Raw genomic sequence first — 20,213 nt, 5'->3', positions numbered from 1 at the left:
GTGGGAGTAAGATAGACATTAATGAGTTTAAAAATTGCTGGAGTGGGCAAAGCCTCCTTGCCTGCCCGCTTGCATCTCTCACAAGCGTCCTACCTTAATCATTCTATTTCTTGCCTATCAAAAAAAGTTGCTGGAGTCAATTCAATATTAATCCAGTCAATAAATCAGAGTTACTTTAACTTTTAAAATCTTTTATCTTGGATATTTAGACAGAGTTGATAATGCAATCGTAATTTCTTTAGCTGAACTTTAGAAATATGACATGAAGCACACAGCTAAAAATATGCAGGCATCCTGGCAGGAAACAATGGTGCATAACATCTTCTTAGCAAGACAGGAACCTTTACCACACAGTGTAAATAATAACCTAAATACAGGTAAAAAACATCGCTGACCGTAGGAATGTTGACTCTGCCATTACTTTAGTCTCAACATGCAGTCGAAAGATCTTACTAAAAGAAATTTATCGTCATAAGTAAGAAAAGTAATTGTGGTGAAGAAAAACAATGTTATCTAAAGGAAATGACACCGGCAAAGAAACTTCACATTAAAGGAGCTGTTGGAAATATTTCATGTCTTTGAGCACAGAAAGGATAGAATGATAAAAGTCGATCCCAACTTAGAAAGGAGAATTTGCCTATGTGTAGAAAAGAGGTTCAATCTGTATAGTAAGTTGTACCGTAAGAACTTGTACCACTGTCTATGCTAGTCTGGGTAAACAAAATAAACCACTTTAATTCTCGACGCTTCTAATATTTTAAATTAAAATGGATTAAATAATGTTAATTTTACTTAAAATTTTTTCCTATATAATTATAATCAACCGTAAGAGGGTTTTTAATGTTTTGACAAAAAGTCTTAAAGGTCACAATACAATCACCTTTACCTCATTTGATTTTTTTTTCAAGTGAGAATTGCAACGATTTTTAATATTTATTTATTTATTTTTGCTTTTTAGGGCCGCACCTGTGGCATATGAAGATTCCCAGGCTAGGGGTCCAATCAGAGCTACAGCTGCCAGCCTATGCCACAGCTCAGATCCTTAACCCTCATTCAGTGGGTTAAAGATCTGAGCCGCATCTGCAACTTACAACACAGCTCACAGAAATGCCAGATCCTTAACCCACTGAGTGAGGCCAGGGATTGAACCTGCAACCTCATGGTTCCTAATTGGATTCATTTCTTCTGCGCCAGGACAGGGCTCCTTCATTTGATTGTGAGACTGTTTTTGCATAGTTTCAGCTTATATGGTTATTTCTATATGCCACGCTATTATAATAAACTAAGAGTGTTTGCATTTACTTGAGATTGAGAATTTGGTACATTTACTTTGTTTTCACAGATGTAATGACTAGAGTTCTTAGATTTTCAAATTATTCCATTTCCATTGAATACTGAATACGTCACTGTTCCAGCACTTGAAATACTTATGTGGGTGCCAAACCTGGAACAAAAAAGTAAATAAAAATGAGTCCTATGCTTTATCTTAAAAAACAGTTACCTCATAAATCCAATCTATTACTTCTAAAACTTATTCTTTCCTTGTTAGACTATTTTAATTAAAAGAGAAGAAAATGGCAGTAATACTGGTGATTTCTTATACTATTGTAAGAATTTGCTGGTGCTTGCAACTGTATAGGACCCCAAACCACCTCTGCCCTGTATCTACTGCCAGTTTCACCCAAGAGGCCATTGAGTAATCTTGGCTTGTCCAGGACACTGCTTATTTAGGCCTGGTATCTTGGTGTAATTATCATTAGTGCCTCTGAAAACTATTCTCCTTTGGACAATAAATCGTATGGTCACCTGCATTATAACTCACTTAAAATACTGTCATAATCTTCCTTCAGTAAAGTATATAAGCTTATATTATCAACCTAACATGAAATAGTAGAAACAAAGAGTTTCCTTGACTCCAAGGAAACACTTTATTTTTTTATTGCATTGGGTAATATCTTTGATCCTGATTTGACTCTATACCTTATACCTCATCTCCATTTCTTAGTGTCTTAGGAAAATGCGGAGCGGTTTTGGGAAATAGGGGCCATAGAGCAAAGCTTCTGAATTTTTGCCTCCTGTGCTCTTACAACCGAGCAGAACCCACCTGGACTCTTATAACTGAACAAGCCTTTCTCCCATATCCTCTGCTTCGGCTCCTCTCTGAAAGTACCTAAATAACAGTATCTGATGCACATTTCCTGAATTGTTTCACATATGTGAAAACCCCTTCACCAGGTGGAAAACGTTAACTACTTAATGACCATGAGCACATAGCCCCCAGGCCTCCTGGAGCCTAAGGACTGATGAGGTTAACCCCTGGCAATAACCTTGTTACCTCACCATTAGCCAATCAGAGAATTGTGCAAAAGGTCACCCTCAGACACCCGCTTCCTCAACCAGCTGTTAAAAGTGCTTTACTAAAGCTATTCAGGGAGTTTGGGTTTAGGGGGTGGGCATGAGCCACCTGGTCTCCTTGCAGGGCCCTGCGATAAACCTTCCTCTGCTCCAAACTCTGATGTTTGGTTTTGTTTGGTCTCACTGTGCATTGGGCACTCGAACTTGCACTAACACTCTCAGTTCCAAGCAACCCCTATATAGAATACATTTTTTACCACAAAGGAATTGACTGAGGTACAGACAAATGCTCCCGAAATTTCTTGAGTTCTCCTTCTATATCTTTGACCATATTATGGAGGATGACTTGTCAGAGAAGCATCTTTGAAATTAGCACACCAGGTATTCCTTTATTATTCACAAGAGGTAAGGGACTGGTTAACTTACAAGTCAACATGGAAATGTTTGAAACATCCTCCACTGTCTGATTTGTGTTGTCGAGAGTGAAATTCAGATCCATCCAGGAAACAGGCGATGGAAGACATCTAAAGAACAGCTATAGACAAAGGAAACATCACTTACTTTGCATGACTGCGTGTCAGTTCAGGTGCAACAGAATCATGTTTTATCATCAAAATTCCACTCAGCAGTCATTTCGGTTTTTCTTGGTTCCCTGCCCCCTTTCCCTGAATGACATTTAAAGACCTTTTTATTCTTCTCAAGTGTCCTAGGTAACACCTTCACTGCACTCTTAACACTTAGCAGACGACAGGCAAAAACAGGAAGTCACCAGATAAGCAAATAGCACCATGCAGACAACCGCGGAGGTTCTAATTTTCTTTTCTGCATTCACTGTGAAATAGCTTCACACTCCGTCAACACTCACCTTTCCAACGTGACCCCCCCCACCCCGACTCTTTCCACTTTATCTGCCTCCATCCTACTCTTATTTTTTCCCTCTTTTTCTGGGCCCTTCCCTGAACTAAGACACAGTGTCTTTAAATCTCCCCCTGGCGTCATGTATTTTCTCTCGATATATAAAAAATATCTTGTCTTCCATTAACTGCCAAGGTTCTTAAGAGAAAATCTGGAGTTTTGACTTTAATGGGTTTTCCTCTTTCAGTTTTCAAGAAATCTCTAATTAGCTTCTCTGAGCACAGACTACAGCATGGATGAACCTTGAGGACATTATGCCAAGTGAAATAAGCCAGTTAAAAACAAAAAACAAAAATGTAACATATAGTTACATTTATATGAGGTACTCCTTTTCACAGACTACTCAAATTCACAGAAAGTAGAATAGTATTTGGCAGGGCATGGAGGGAGGGGGAAGTAGGGAGTTGTGTTATAGAGTGTGTATATATATGTATATATGGTATTTAGTGTGTATATATATATAGTATATAGTGTGTGTATACATATATATAGTTGTAATATGGAGAATATAGTGTGAGTATAGCGTTTCAGTTTTGCAAGATGAAAAGAGTCCTAGAGATTGGTTGCCCAACAATATGAATGTACTTAACAGTGCTGAACTGTCCATTTTAAAATGGTTAAGAGAGGAAATTTTATCCTGTGTATATTTTACCACCGTTTCCAAAAAATATTATCTGAGAGGACTCCAGCCAGTAAAATCCTGCTAGTGAGAGTCTGTGGAACCCCAAAACTCTGGAACTTCCTTCTTTGAGGAAGAACCAGCTCCAAAGAATTATCTCTGACAAGACGTAAGTAGCAGTCAGATAAGCTCATTTTTGGAAAAGTGACAAATTCACTGGGTAAGGAAGTCAGCAATGGCACGTCTGTTCTTCTTTTCCTCAGGTTTGAGCACCATACTTTTAATTTTTTTGTAATCGTAACATCATAATTTGCAGTTAAACAGTCATTTGCAAAATTCTTAATTTGTTATTTTGACTCACCTTACATTATAAGCTTTTGTAAGATTTACAAGGTCAGGGCTTTTGGACCAGCATTTGGTCCATGTTGCAGACCTTAGTAAACACTAAAGAAATATCTGTTTGAAGAATAATAAAATGTTATCAATATTTAACCCATATTACTTACTTCATTTAAAATACTTTTGTCAAGGTCATCTTTTAATTGTTGCATTAAATAAAATAATTATTTTTAGACATATCTGGGGTTTTGGAGATAGGCAGACTAGGATTTGAGCTTGCCTTCTTCTCATTATTTGTGTGACCTGACGAAATTTATTTATCTTTTGTGAATTTCAGTTTCTGTATCTTAAATTTAGGGATAATGTTTTGAGGTTAAATAAAACATTAGATAGAAAGGTTTTTATCCAGTTTGTGGCTCCTTATAGGCAGATAGTAAATAATTTTTGTCATTACTCATGTATTATTTAACCTCTTTGAGGTGTTTTCACTGGTTGATTGCATTATTCTTGAAACTCTTTTCTTTGTTAGCTCACATGGCACCATGACTTCTTTTTTTCTCTGTTTCTTTAATTATTTATTCTTAAATACTTCTGCTAGTTTTCCTATTTTCCTCCCTCATGTATAGTGGGGATATCTAGTATTCTCTCCTTTGACTTCTTTTTTTCTCAGTCTACCAGTTATTTTGGATTGTGGTTACTCAATCTATGAATTTTACTTTTATTGACCCAAACTCTTCTTTATCAGGCTTAAATTCTCCTTGATGACATGGGTCAATTCTTTATTCATCTTATATACTCAATGAAAAATACATAATAATTACTGATAAATGATTGAGAAGTAATTAATTTTTTAGTGAAATTACAAGTGGATAATTATTTCTGGCTGTGCCCACAGCATGTGGAAGTTCTGGGAACTGGGATTGAACATGTGGCACAGCAGTAACATTTGAGCCACAGCAATGACAATGCCTGATCTTTAGGCTGATGAGCCACCAGGGAACTGCATAAGTGGATAATTTTTTAAAAAGTGATCTGTGATAGTCATCTCCCCCTTAGCTCACGCTGAAATGTATTTCATATCCACTGATTCTCAAAGCCCCATACATTTTGACGTAAAATTTGCATTCAGTATCAGTCCCAAACAGAAAAAACTGACATGAAACTAATCATTTTTTTCTTATGTATAAATTCACAATAGAAAATTTTAAATTACAATCTGCTCCCTTTTCTTCACACCTCATATCTAATTATATGTTATCAGGAAACAATTTTATCTGTATATGTTTTCTTAATTTCTTAATTTTTTTCCCCTGATTCAGATGTTTTTCTCCTTAGGAAAGTAAATTACCATGGTAATATGTTAAAACAATGAAACATTTCTGACATTCTAAGTACTCCCTTTGCCTACAGAAAAAGATCACCTTTAAAATATATATATATATATTGAAAAACCTTGTACTTTGGCCAGGCTTAAAGTGTTTTCAGTATCATAAAATATATACAGTAATGAGTAAGACACTATTTCTACCTTCAAAGAGCTAAAAGTCTAGTGGTACAAAGGATGCATTTATAGCTGTGGACTAAAAACATAATATTGTGGGAATATGAAAGAAAAAGCCACTAATTGAGCTTATTGTGATAGAAGTAATTTTTTCAAAGAAGCAATGTGGTCGAAACTTGAAAACTCAGTTGGAGTAACCAAAAATAACGGAACAATAATTCAAGCAGTAAAAACCATAAAGAGCAAAAATCACAGAGGTGTGAACCACAGTCGGGTTAATGCTGATGACAACATTTTTTTTTTTTTGATAGGCGCATGTTGTTAAATTAAACAAGAACATGTTGTTAAATTAAGCAAGAAATTAAATGAATAGATTGTTCTGAACAGAAAGGGTTTTAGCATATTACAGTTGGGAGTTTGATGCTTTTTTCTACACTCAAATATTAAGAAAAATAAGAACAGCAAAATAATCATGGGCATTGCAGTAGTTTTATCTGATTTTTTTTTTTTTGGTAGTTTAACTTTATAATACTAGGTAGGGTTTTAATATGTAGAGATAAGACAGAAAACATGATTTTATATGATTGTACCAAGTGGTTTATAGCCAAGAGTATGATTTTTCATTAGTGGACAGCAACTCTAAGGGGCAGAGAATCCCATAATTTCATTTGCATCAGTGGTCTATTAAAATATGCTTCACAATTGGAAACAAATCATTATCCTCTCCTTCCTGGTTCTGCAAAACCCACAAATCAAAGGGAATGAGAAATATATACACTTCTGTAGCTTACTTCACAGACCAGCAACTCTAATCATTATAGATCCTTACTATCTGAACCTGCAAATTCCCCAATGACTCCACCCAGAGGGACAGGGCAAAAGTAAAGGGCATGAAAGCCATTGATTAGGAACAGCCAAGGATAAGGCTATTAGCCAAATTCTCCTTACCAGTACCTTAACAACAAGACATTTCTATGGATGCATCACAAATCATAGCACAGACCTGGGTTCTATTCCAATTTTCACTGTCGTCTGTATTCATCAGGGAGAAATGATTCTTTTCGCAATCACTGTTACTCGTATTGGAAGTCTTTAGTTCGGTGGAAAAGTAGTAACAGCAGTTTCCATGCCATATCCACAGCTTGGAGCAAGAGTAAAATCCTTGGCCTGAAAAACAAATGAGGAAAGTCTGGAAAGATATGATACTGATACACACATGTGCATAATATGTATGCACTGATGTACGGTAAATAAGCACATATACCAGAATATGTAAGCATTTGCATTATGTATCAAAATGATTAACAGAAGTTATATTTCGAAAGAGACAGTTGCTTAAAATAGGAGAGAAGAAGGGAAATGTGATCTGAATGAAATGGGATTTGGATCTGTAGCAATCCAAAGATGGAAGAAAAATCATAGATACAGAGGAAGAAAAATGATGAAAAGATTATTAAAAGCACTCAGAGAAAACTTCAGTATGTTTGGATTGCTGCAACAGGACCTTAGTGACTATTCACTATTTTCTATAGAAACTTTATCACCTCACTATTTCCCACGATATTCCTATGAGAATCCACTTCAAATCTATTTCCACATAGATTTCAGGTTAAAATTCAAATTCTCTCCATTATCTATAGGAAACTAATGACATTCTAATTTCATCTCCTATCCGTCCACTTAGCTTCCTGTCATCCATTCATCCTGAATACCTTGCATTTTTCCTGCAAGTGCCATGCTATCATTCCTTTTATGACAATATGCCTCCAATTCCTGTATTGAATATTGTACCCCTATTCAGTCTGGACTGTTTCCTCCAACTGTATTGTTTCTTCCACTACATATTTATATTTATGAGCATTTATTACACTGAACTGTAATTTTTTGTTGTCTGCTTCTGTTATACCTTAAATTACTCAGGATGGGGGGATTATGCAGATAACTTTTATTCTCAGAGTTCCTCAGTCTGTGTTGGGCTTCAAGGCCACATCAAGGAGATTGAACTCAAAGACTCTGCCCAGGACAAGAATTGCCAGACCTTTATCATCGCCCCACCCATTTCATTGTAAAGCCTCCTCCCCCACATTGAGCAGCCTGGCCTACTCCTTTCTGATCCCTACTAGGATAGGTATGTGGTCCACTCCTCGCATTGCCCCTATAGTGCCCCTATATGCCCCCAACCAACCAGCAAGTGTATCATAAGACCCCTCTTTCCCCAACCCATCAGCAGGTCAGCAGGTGTATAGCAAGATCTCTCATTTCTCCCTGGGTTATAAAAACAGACATGACTATATGCTCAGAATTGGCTCGCCCTAAGTATCAGGAAGTTGTCCCATGGTGCCAGCATCTCTATTCTCAATAAACTCTTCTTTCTTTTCACCCTGATGTGAGTAGGGAAATTCTTCTTTGAACTCACATGCGCAGACCGTGACAGTGTGCAGTGATTTTTTTTTTTTTTTTTTTTTTTTTAATGAAAGAAGCTACAGACTGAAGAGAGGAAGAAGGAAAACTAGTGAGATGTATAGAATTTCCAGGAGAGGAAAGGACATAGTTGATTTCTGAAAAAATCGAATGAGCTATCTGGCAAAGCCTAGGTTTCTACTGCAACTGTTGATGCCACACTTTATATCCAGCTTCACTTGCCAGGGAAAGTTCCCTGTTCAGCACTTTTCCCTGGTCTTCCATCCTTAAAATACCAGACAGATGTTTCACCTCTGGAAAGTCTAATGGAAAAATCATCCTCTCTAAATAGCAGTGGAGTCAATCCACACTAGCTTTCACTTCCTTTCTTGAAAATGTACCGAGAAGCCAGAATTATAAGTTACATAGGAGCACCAGCATATGAAAGAGAATTCCCATGATATAAGAAAAAGAAAAATATTGTTAGAGGCTAGTGAATCTCCCAGAAGCTAAAGCTAAAAGGGACAGTAAATACTAAGAAAAGATGATAGTCTGCAAATCTGAACTTGTAAAGAAGAGAAGACATGGAAAGAATAGAGGAAATGGTATGGAGGAAAAAACAAGTTTATAAGGAACAGCACATATCTTTCCTCAATTCAAAGACATAAACTTTAAGATTGACGAGACCCACTAAGTGCACACCAAATAAATAATTAAAAAAACACTCATATCCAAGAATATCCTAAAATTTCAGGTCCCCAGCAGCTAAAGTCAGGTCATTTTTATGGAATGAAAATTACTCTGGGAACAGACTTCTTGTTTGCCAGAGACAATGAAATAACTCTCCCAATATTCACTAAGAAACTAATTTTTAACCTTCAAATTTACACCTAGACAAATCAAAGACTTTCTCAGACATGCAAGAATACAAAACATTTATCTCCCATATAAAGGACTAAACTTCACTACAGCTAAATTCCATTAAAATATGTGTAAAGGTGAGGAAAGAGGGAAGAGGTAAAAAGAAAGGATTCAAGAATTGAGTCTAGCCCAAAAAAGAGGAAAAGAAAGAACGAGAGCGAGAGAGTTTTTGTCTTTGATAAAAACAGCAAAGATATAAAGAAACCAAGTTAAGAAAGACAAAAAGGGTTTGTTTAACAGAAGAATCTGTAAGTGGTTACCATATTTCCATTTTTTTTTTTTAATTTCAGACCTATTTCAAGATTTTTGAATGCAGTGAGAAGATGAGGGAAAATTGGAGAAAACGGCGTGACTGATGAGACTCAATGAAACAGAAAGACCATTCACTCACCGTTTCCCTTCTGCTGTGAGCCTTCCGAGTACTTTGAGGTACTGTTACTCACCTCTTTCAATGTGTTTTCAAACATGTTATTGAAACGATGAGCTCACCTGAGACATTTTTAGGCACGTTCACATCTAATGTTGTGTTTCTCTCCACCTGTTCCGTGAGGACTAGTTGCATGTCAGAAGCTGTTGTGTTGCTGCTGAAGAGTTTGTAGTAATCTGGAATTCGTATTTAACATAGTCAAACTTTTCCAATAAATGATACCACTGTCACAGTAGGTGTTAAAAACTTAATGGAAAACACATATTGAAAGGATAGCTACATAAATGTAGAATACTAACTTTATATACTTTTTTTTATTCTGAAATTTTATCTTTATTTTTTACAGAATAAAATACATATATTTAAACACAATTACATTCACACAGATTATTATATCATGGATCTTAAGAGACAGATTAAGTGACTCCCACTGGAGAAGTGGAATGGAAAATTTGCCGAGATAAATAAGAAATTTATTGTATACTTTATCCCATTTTTATGGCTTTCATCTTTACTACTTAGTTTTATCTATTACATTTCCATTTTTCTTTAAAAATTAGCATTATATTAAAATTGTTATATTATGCAACTAAAATTTATAAAGAAGAAAGCCTTATATACCATTAAATATTTTATATAGCATAATAAAAAGAATAACTTAACTGGTAAGAATAACAAAAATAATACAATAACTTTACATACTTTTTAAGATTGAAATTTGAGAGAAAAATATTTCATGTTAGTCAACAGAGTACTAGTTCTTGTTAAGGAGATGCCCAGAGAAGTTTAAAAATACAAAACAAAAAAGATCCAGGGAGTTCCCGTCGTGGCGCAGTGGTTAACGAATCCGACTAGGAACCGTGAGGTTGCGGGTTCGGTCCCTGCCCTTGCTCAGTAGGTTAACGATCCGGCGTTGCCATGAGCTGTGGTGTAGGTTGCAGCCGCGGCTCGGATCCCGCGTTGCTCTGGCTCTGGCGTAGGCCGGTGGCTACAGCTCCAATGAGACCCCTAGCCTGGGAACCTCCATATGCCACGGGAGCGGCCCAAAGAAATAGCAAAAAGACAAAAAAAAAAAGATCCACATGAAGTAGGGATTTCAAAATAAAAGACAATCAAATTCAGCAGTTTTTAAATATACACACCACACTTCTGAGACTAGGTGACACCAGAACACATTGGTGAGCCTATGTTATATTTTTTAGTTCTTTGGACAGATATAACCATTATTTAAGGATGTAGAATTAGTAAACACCAGCCTCAGAATTTATTATTTATTTATTTATTTATTTATTTGCTTTTTGGGACCGCACTCACGGCATATGGAGGTTCCCAGGCTAGGGGTCCAACGGAGCTGTAGCCGCCAGCCTACACCAGAGCCACAGCCACGCGGGATCCGAGACGCATCTGCCACCTACACCACAGCTCACGGGGCAATGCTGGATCCTTAACCCACTGACTGAGTCAAGCTAGGGATCGAACCCGCAACCTCTTGATTCATTTCTGCTGCACCACAAGGGGAACTCCAGCCTCAGAATGTAAAAGAAAAGTTTCGAAAGACAGGAATCATGTCTCTAAAGAACTTCAGAAGATTCAGAAAACATAACATGTCCGTTTAGTGGACTATTACACAGAAACTGTCATTTCTACAAGACTGATATTAGTTTACTTACCAACCTTTCAACCTAATAGAATCTTTAATTTTTAAGTTTTATGAGGATGAAGTGAGAAACGATCACAAAGAATGGACACTCAAGAGATGTTAATTAATTGTTATTGTCATCCTGTATTTCCTCAGACTCCCTTTGCACCCACTGTTGCAGGAAGGAAGGGAAAAGGAAGAGCATTTCCCAGTAGCTCCCATGCTTTAGAAGAGATGCTTCCCAAATACGGAGTTGTTTGGGAAAAAAACCTTTTATTTATCAATAACATAATTAACGGATATTTAAAGAAACAAAATATCGCAGCAATTGGAAGGTAATCAAGAAACAGAAGAAAACGTGATCAACATAGCAAAGGAAAGACAATGGGATATTAAACCATAACGTGTAAAATAAAATGAGAGATGTATGATCAAATATTCCCCTCTAGTCACTTACGAACGCACAGGACTGAACACATATGTTGAGTTCTATGACCCTGGAAATTGAGACAAAACGGAACTATAAAATATGGTTGGGGTAAAGATGAAATAAGTTAATGCATGTGAAGAGCTTGAGAAAACATTAGTTCTCCAAAAAGTAAGTAAATTAATGTTATGAGAGTGTTTATATATTAATATACCTACTCTATGATACGGAAGATATTAATGTATATCTCTATATTTTCATAGCTCTTGCCTCCTATTGGCAGATACGAATTGCTTTTAGTTTCTTGTCCTTTTCTATATTCTGGAGTTTTGACAATATACAAGATCTTTATTGTAAATATATTTTAAAGTACCCTTTCTTCTTAACTGTGGAACAAACTACTGAAAAGAATAGATTGAGAGGTACCTTTTTTTGTAAAGATACTTCAGCTTTAAGAGTCAGAAGCCTACTAGTTTCTGCTTGTTTATTCATTTGTTTGTTCATTCACTCATTCATGTATTCATTTAATACATTCATTCAGCCAAAAAATACAAAGAATGAGTAATCCAGAGTCTGTGCCCTTTAAGAAGCTTGCCATATATTGGAGGAAAGCTGGCCCACAAAATACTATACTAAGGTCCAGAACAACAATTATGGATGTTCTAGAAGCAAATAATATATTATTTGGGAGAAATTATTTTTCAAATGACAGCACCATGAAACCAGGTTATATTCGGCTGAAATTGTGATTCTTAGAATAAAATAAATGGTCTATTAATCAAAAATTAGAGTAAGAAAATCAAGTAATGATAAAAGTGGAATCTAAAATATGGCATAAATGAACCTATCTACAAAACAGAAACAGACTGAAAGACAGAGAGAACAGACTTGTGTTCGCCAAGGGGGAGAGGAGAAGGAGTGGGGTGCACTGAGAGTTTGGGGTCCGTAGATGCAGAGTATTACAAGGAGAAACAACAAAGTCCTACAGTACAGGGAGATATATACAATATCCTGGGATAGACCATGATGGAAAAGAATACACACACACACACACACACATATATAAAAGTGTGTGTATATATATGTATAACTGAGTCAGTGTGCTGTACAAAAATTGGCACAATATTGTAAATCAACTATTCCTTTAATAAAAATTAAAAATCAAGCAAATGATAATGGCATCTTGCTTGTTTTAAATTAGAATCAGTTGGGCAAGGAGAAAATGTCATGAATATGAAGAATTTGTTTCAAATAAATGAAGTCATCATGAAAACTCTCAGGGTATAAATTAGTTCTACTTCTGCATTGACTTTACAATGTTTAGAACCATAGGCTTTACCGTTACCATCTTTAGCATTGGATACTCTGAAGGAAACTGATATTAAAATAGCCTTAAAAGATTGGCTAAGGTGATATGGTTGTACAGAAATGAAATCTGTTTTCCTATTTATTTTGAAATTTTACCTGTATATGTCTCAGGACTTGGATTTATTTGTGATACACCTGATTAAAGCAAGAGATGGCCACAGAGAAAAGTGGAAACTTACTCATTAGGACTAGGGTTCCCAGTCCAGCCAGCATCACCAGTTTCAGCGAGAGTGAGATGAAAGCAATAGTGCACCACACCTTTGATGGAACACTATGACCTACAAGGAAGCAGGAATTCAGGAGAATGATGTGAAACCACGCATTTTAAGCTGATTCCTCTTTCCTTAACCCCCTCCATCCCCTGCTCCTCTGAGCACAGTCCTGGACCTCTATTTTATTTTTAATTAATGAAATTGCTTATAGGCATTCTCTTGTGGTGCAGCGGTTTGAGGATCCTGTGCTGTCACTGCTGTGGTGAAAGTCTGCCGTGGTGAGGGTTTGATCCCTGGCCTGGGAATTTCATATGCTGCAGGTATAGCCAAAAAAAAAAAAAAAAATTGCCTTGCAAAGTCAAGGAGATCTTATTCATATTCAGCCAGCGTGAATACATCTGTACATTCACATCTAACAATAAAAATACAATTTCGTGTAAGTGTAATCATGTGAAATTTTCTAGATATTTTTATGAACATTCTCTTATTATATTTTAGCAGTCCTTTCCCCCTCTACCTTTTTTTTTCTTTCTTTTTTTTTTTTTTTTTTTTTTGGTCTTTTTGTCTTTTCTAGGGCTGCTCCCACGGCATATGGAGGTTCCCAGAATAGGGGTCTAATCGGAGCTGTAGCTGCTGGCCTCCGCCAGAGCCAGAGCAACGCAGGATCCAAGCCGCGTCTGCAACCTACACCACAGCTCACAGCAATGCCAGATCCTTAACCCACCGAGCAAGGCCGGGGATCGAACCCCGCAACCTCATGGTTCCTAGTCAGATTCCTTAACCACTGAGCCAGGACGGGAACTCCCCCCTCTACCTTCTTAATCTGGTTCTCGTTGGTCTACATTCCCATCTCCAGGTAACTAGTGTTAACCACCTGCGGGATCGTCTTCCTTACTTTTTCCATGCTAGTTTTGAAATATACTATTTAATACAATTTCCAATCCAATCCAGGATGATTGATGTTCTCAAATGTTCTCTTTAATATGTTGAAAGAAAATCCACTCTCCAATCTGGACTTTTATAACATCTTTATTCCCTCACCTCTTCTCTTCCTAACCCTATTATCCTGTGAGAGTTTGAAAACAATGTATTATAAGACTTTCTCTTGGAATGTATCTATTTCATTGAAAAAAATATTTAGCACTTTTATCATTATAATTTTTATATTCATTACACTATCAGTTATTATTTTTCATGCTTCTAAATTTCTCCTTAAGGTCTAATTAATTAATTGTGTGTCTGGAAATTTTCTTGAGGATTTTTCTCAGATGATAATTTTTAAATTTTGCTCTTTCAACTCATCCTCTGGAGTTGTTACAGTGAAAGTCATGTTGTTTGAAAAGAAAAAAAATTAATGCCATAATTTAATATCTTATATTATCTTAAAATATTGGTTGTTTAGTTTTATTATCTTTCTCTTTCAAGAATTCTATTTTACCAGGAACCGCTTGTTTGGGGTCTCTGGTTTTTTTTAATTCCTCCTCTGGCCTCCAGGTCCCCTAAAATTAGTAGCATTTTTTCTTGTTTTCCCTAAGTTTTATTGACTCTTGGGTTTGGCATCAAGCTTTCGAGTACTTTGAGAAGCATCAAATCATTGTGTATAAATGGAAAGCACAGTTGTTTCCTTCACTCAGTGTCAGTGGCATGCCAGATGACAAGCTGTTAATTCTATGCCCCATAAAAGAAGAAATCTGGTCCAGTGTCTTCTCAGATGCAGTCCAGGGCTCTCTATGACTTAGGAGAGCAGAGCACCTTTTCTGCAGGCCTGTTCAGTTTGCATACTAATCCTCTGAGGCCAGAAATATAAGCAAGTTCTCCGAGGACCACCCAAGAAATTTGGTACCATCTTTTTTCTATGGAGTCTAATAATCTCAAGAGACTAGGTCCTTTCTAGGCACCAGAGAGACCTGAATCTTCTCCTTAGCGTTTTTAAGGTGAATTTTTTTTTTTTTTTTTTTTTTTTTTTGGCCTTTTAAGACCACACCTGCGGCATATGGAAGTTCCCAGGTTAGGGGTTGAATTGTAGCTGTAGCTGCCAGCCTACACCACAGCCACAGTAATGTCAGATCCAAGCCAAGTCTGCGACCTACACCACAGCTCATGGCCACGCCAGATTCTTAACCCGCTGAGCGAGGTCAGGGATTGAACCTGCGTCCTCATGGATCTAGTCAGATTTGTTACTGCTGAGCCATGATGAGAACTCCTTTAAGCTGAATCTTAACTAGCACAGGGATACACAAATCCAGCACCTCTTCTCTTCACCGGAACCTCAGAAGAGTTTGATACCACAGTGTTAAATTTGAGACCTTAATGCCCTGCCTCGTTGCTAGCCCCACAGTTGCTCCTCTCACAATTGTGAGAAATGGGAAGGAAAGGGAGAAAAAATACATCTGGAATGATTGAAATGTTGATTAAAAATCAGTCTGGAATTAATAGGTAGATTTCATCCTTTTACCTTGGTTTTCTCTAAAAATTCTAATAAGATAGGGGAGTTCCCATCATGGCTCAGTAGTTAACGAATCTAACTAGGAACCATGAGGTTTCGGGTTCGATCCCTAGCCTCGATCAGTGGGTGAAGGATCTGGTGTTGCCGTGAGCTGTGGTGTAGGTTGCAGACACAGCTTGGATCTGGCATTGCTGTGGCTCTGGTGTAGCCCAGGCTACAGCTCCAATTAGACCCCTAGCCTGGGAACCTCCATATGCCATGGGTGCGGCCCTCAAAAGACTAAATAAATAAACAAATAAAAATTCTAATAAAATATAGAAAGTAGGTGAAAGGAGGTATAGATGCACAATAATAAAGAGAAAGGAAACCACAGTACTGGCATTTTGGAAGGTAAATAGCAAACACAAAATCTCTGAGTAACTTTGTGGGCCCTTAGAAACTGAATCAAAGTCAGCAATGTGGAAACAAAAGAAGCAAGCTGATTCTCACTGAAGAACCTCCAAAGCTCCATGAATTGGTGAAACCTGGCACTTTATCTTTCCAACAGGAGGTATAAGTGAGCCTGAAAACTGAAAAAGTGCTAAAAAGTTGACATAAGATACAGATACTCCCCTCATACTGTATTTTTCTCTCCATTCATGTAACTGAGTTACCTTCAGTATATTGGAGGATTCATCTCCAGAGCAATTAACTAGCCCAAGAGGGGAAAAATAAACCTATCAATATTGAAAACTGGATTTCTTAGTGACTGGCCCCATCTGTGAAGGCTACCATTTAGCAGGCACATCCCATATCCACAAAGTCTTACTACATCAATTTAGTATCACACACTTAAAAGACTACAGACAATCAAGGATCGCCAGATATTTAAAGAAAGCTGCCAACATTAAAGACTGAGGAAAGAGAAACCATAGACAAAAGAAATTTAGAAGAAAAAGAAATACAATAGGAAGACTTCAAAAATTCTGTAAATAAACTAGAACTCTCTTAGATGGCTGATGGAATTATAAACATGGACAATGGTTTGGGTCATTTTCTTATAAAATTAAACATATACCAACCATCCAATCCAGAGTTCTGCTCCTAAGTATTTATTTGATAAAATTTCTAAAAATATGTCTACACAATGACTTATACATCATAGCAGCTTTATATATACTTGCCCCAAATAGGAAGCAACTGACATGCTGATCTACAGATAAAAGGATCAATGTATTATGGCATATCCACACAATGGAATACTACTCAGCCATGAAAAATAATTCACTGCTGATACACAAAACATGGATAAATCTCAAAAATATTAGCTTAGTGAAAGAAGCCAGTCATAGTAGAACATATATATCCATTATATATCAAACTCTAGATAAGACAGAGTAGTCCAGAATGATGGAAAGTAAATCAGCAATAGCTTAAGGTTGGTGATGAGAGTGATGAGGGTAAGTTGGAAGACACAAGATGTCTTTTTGGGGTGACATAAATATTATCTATTTTAATTTTGGTGACTATATGCATATACTTTTAAGAACAGTGAACACTTAAAGTGGGCCTATTATTTTGTATTTAAATTTTACTTCAATAACATTGACTTAAAAGTACAATTTTCTGTCTTTTTTTTTTTTTTTTTTTTTTTTTAGGGTCACACCCACAGCATGTGGAAGTTCCTGCATGAGGGGTTGAATCAGAATTGTAGCCCCTGGCCTACGCCACAGTCACAGCAACATGGGATCCAAGCCATGTCTGCGACCTATACCACAGCTCACAACAAAGCTGGATCCCAACCCACTGAGAGAGGCCAAGGATTGAACCTGTGCCCTCTTGAATACTAGTCAGGTTCATTAACTGCTGAGCCACAATGGGAACTCCTAAAAGTATAATTTTTAAAACCATCAGAGAAGTTATGATTTTGCAGCCACCAGTAAGAATAGAATACCATAAAAGAAGCCTTTAGAAAACATCAGAAGTTCACTGAAAATAAAATAATGCCAGGGACACATTTTTAATAGGAAAAGATACTTTAAGAAAATCTTCCATGAAATAGATCAAAAGATAAAATGATGAAAAATGGGAGTGAATAAGTCAGTGAGGTTTAATATAAAAAATTGAGAAGATTCAGAAAAGGATATGAAAATGCTAGGGGCAGATGGAGAAAATAATCAAAAATCTGATTTTCCATAACTGAAGGACATGAGTTTATCATCTTTGGCTTATCCTCCTTACTTCTTTTCTCAAAAATTTTTTCTTTCATTTTTAACAACAGTCTTTATTTTTTATTTATTTTATTTTATTTTTGCCTTCTTGCCTTTTCTAGGGCCGCACCCGCGGCATATGGAGGTTCCCAGGCTAGGGGCCTAATTGGAGCTGTGGCCACCGGCCTACGCCAGAGCCACAGCAACGTAGGATCTGAGCCGTGTCTGCAACCTACACCACAGCTCACAGCAGCACCAGATCCTTAACCCACTGAGCAAGGGCAGGGATGGAACCCCGCAATCTCATGGTTCCTAGTCGGATTCGTTAACCACTGAGCCACGATGGGAATTCCATCTTTATTTTTCATACCCCAGCACCTCCCACAATGTCCTCTGTTGGTGTCTCTGTTTATTCAAATAGGTCTTACCTCTCATAGCTCTGCTCTCAGCGACCTTAGCTGTGGCCTCAACACTCCCTGTTCCAGTTTCAGCTTTATCTTCCAGCTCCAACTCTGGCCTGTCATGATTATCTTTTCAGGAAAAAAAAAGCAGAAGTTCTTTTTTTAAAAAAAAATCACTCTTGGGGAGTTCCCGTTGTGGCGTAGTAGAAACGAATCCGACTAGGAACCACAAGGTTGAGGGTTCGATCCCTGGCCTCGCTCCAAGGGTTAAGGATCCGGCATTGCTGTGAGCTGTGGTGTAGGTCACAGACGCGGCTCGGATCTGGCGTTGCTGTGGCTCTGGTCTAGGCCGGTGGCCACAGCTCCAATTAGACCCCTAGCCTGGGAACCTCTATATGCCACAGGTGCAGCCTTAAAAGGATAAAAGACCAAAAAAAAAAAAAAAAATCACTCTTTTCTCTAGCCTTCTTTGTACTTCCTAACTATCCAGATATTCCCAGTGTTTCTGGCTTGATTTTGATTCTGACGATAGACTTTTAAAACAGAGAGACACTTTGTGATCTTTCATAAAATGGACATCCCATCAGTTCATCCAGATGTATATAGAAAGGGATAAAAATGTTACATCAGGAAACAAATATTAGGAAATACATGGCCGAACATAAATCACCTCTCCAATTTCATAAATACCGTATATCTGTGGCCTATGATGTTGGCTGGTTGGTGAGGATGTAATACTTCTCCTAAATTCATACAGTGCCTTCGTCAAACATCATAGAGACAGAGAAGATGGCTCTCTTTGAGGTAACTAGTCCCTAAAACGTTATCTGCTAATCCAAAGCCTAAAATTCTCTAATCAGAGATATGTACATATCAAGTGCTTTTACTTCATTATTTGAATGTAATATACTTTGGGATAAATTTATTTAAAAATGTACAGATATATGATATAATTTATAATTTTACACAATGATCAAAAGGATTTCAATTTTAAAAATACAAAAATAATGGAAATAACAATTATAAATAATAAAAAACATCCAAGGGAATGCTTAAGAAACCGTGTATCTACAGCAATAAAGAAATTTCAGTGAATAGGACTTTGATGTTGCTAAAAATGATCTTCCTACTGCTTCATTGTTACTAGCTTTCTAGGAATTGAATTGCTGGATTAAACAGACAGAAATTATATTATGGTGAGATAAGGAGCCTTCAGTCTCATTTCTTCTCAGTAAGAAATATTTCCTACACCATCACTGACTGAGGCTCCATAGTCCCATGGATCTCATTGCATATGTCTATTTTATATCTTTTATCAGTTACATAAAAATACTGGACAGTTACTTTCATGTTATTTTCCTTCCCCTCATAGCTCGTGTGTAATATCATCCTAAGATATCTAAAAAATACAAGAAGTGCTATTTTGGTGACATTGGATGTCTGGATTTTCAGAGGCTTAGACCAACAGTCTTTTTCCACACAAACTAAATAAAATAGACAAAGCTATTTTAGTTATTGGCATAGTTATTGCATTACAAACTAGCCCTCCAAAATTTAAATGTCAGAGGAGACCAACAGCCTTGAGCTGAAGACACAATCACTCACCAGTTGAGTTGAATCATCTCTTCTCTGGTCTGTCTGAGTCGCATAGAGGATCTTACCTGTTCTCTTGAGACTGTGGCTGTCCTGAGGTTCGTTTGTCTTAGAATGGTTTGGAAATTTGAGAGTAGCATAAGTCACTTCTTCAGCCATTACTGAACAAATAAAGCACAATTCAAGCACCCTGATCTTCACAGAAGGTGCTCTTGTGAGGTGACCGATTTCTGCAGAGACCGAGTTGAGTATCTACCTTGGAAAAGACCAAGCAAAGAAAGTAGTATCAGAAAAGAGAACTGTTCCACTGAGGTGAGAAGGTCAGAACTGCACTCTTCTCACCTCTGTACGTCTCTCTTATATCTCCTTTCCTAACTTCCTCTAATCAAACAGCAGGTTGAAGGAATGACCAAGAGAAAAACATTGTGTTTTAAATATAAACAATCCTTTTCTTTCAACCT

The 20,213-nt window shown here is 37.0% G+C and overlaps 1 protein-coding gene and 1 long non-coding RNA gene across 11 annotated transcripts in view; one reads left to right on the top strand and one right to left on the bottom strand.

Moving 5' to 3' along the window:
* The window catches only part of LOC146403425 (uncharacterized), a 62,154-nt gene that overhangs the window by 6,132 nt on the left and 35,809 nt on the right, over positions 1–20,213 (top strand). For 8 of the 10 annotated variants that reach the window (XR_014803857.1, XR_014803854.1, XR_014803853.1 and 5 more), the window contains exon 3: positions 9,341–9,479. This is a non-coding gene — a long non-coding RNA (uncharacterized LOC146403425). Of the gene's footprint in view, positions 1–9,340; positions 10,315–10,947; positions 12,714–20,213 lie in introns of those variants that run through there. The other 2 variants (XR_014803858.1, XR_014803860.1) reach the window with 2 other exon arrangements.
* On the bottom strand, positions 175–20,083 carry LOC100520308 (uncharacterized). The gene is made up of 7 exons (XM_021092364.2): positions 19,821–20,083; positions 18,187–18,288; positions 13,091–13,189; positions 9,540–9,653; positions 6,733–6,896; positions 2,782–2,890; positions 175–1,444 (listed from the first exon to the last, which is right to left on the bottom strand). Exons 1-7 carry the CDS (start codon positions 19,909–19,911, stop codon positions 1,428–1,430), a joined length of 696 nt encoding a protein of 231 aa, XP_020948023.1. The 5' UTR covers positions 19,912–20,083; the 3' UTR covers positions 175–1,427.

Source organism: Sus scrofa, chromosome 5, assembly GCF_054392235.1.
Source record: "Sus scrofa isolate SSC_HxYL_T2T_F1_AM1 chromosome 5, Sscrofa_HxYL_maternal_Yorkshire_Landrace_v2.0, whole genome shotgun sequence".
NCBI classification, from domain to species: domain Eukaryota; kingdom Metazoa; phylum Chordata; class Mammalia; order Artiodactyla; family Suidae; genus Sus; species Sus scrofa.
The sequence above is the reverse complement of the archived record's forward strand: the minus strand, read 5'-3'. Positions and strand labels throughout refer to the sequence as shown.

What these genes read in the sequence shown, in the direction of transcription:
- LOC100520308 (XM_021092364.2), bottom strand. Translation starts at nt 19,911, where the DNA reads ATGGCTGAAGAAGTGACTTATGCTACTCTCAAATTTCCAAACCATTCT. An exon ending in GGGAACCCTAGTCCTAATGA is followed by an intron (nt 9,654 to 13,090) that starts GTAAGTTTCCAC and finishes TACGAATTCCAG; the next exon opens with ATTACTACAAACTCTTCAGC. An exon ending in AAAATTGGAATAGAACCCAG is followed by an intron (nt 2,891 to 6,732) that starts GTCTGTGCTATG and finishes CTTTGTCTATAG; the next exon opens with CTGTTCTTTAGATGTCTTCC.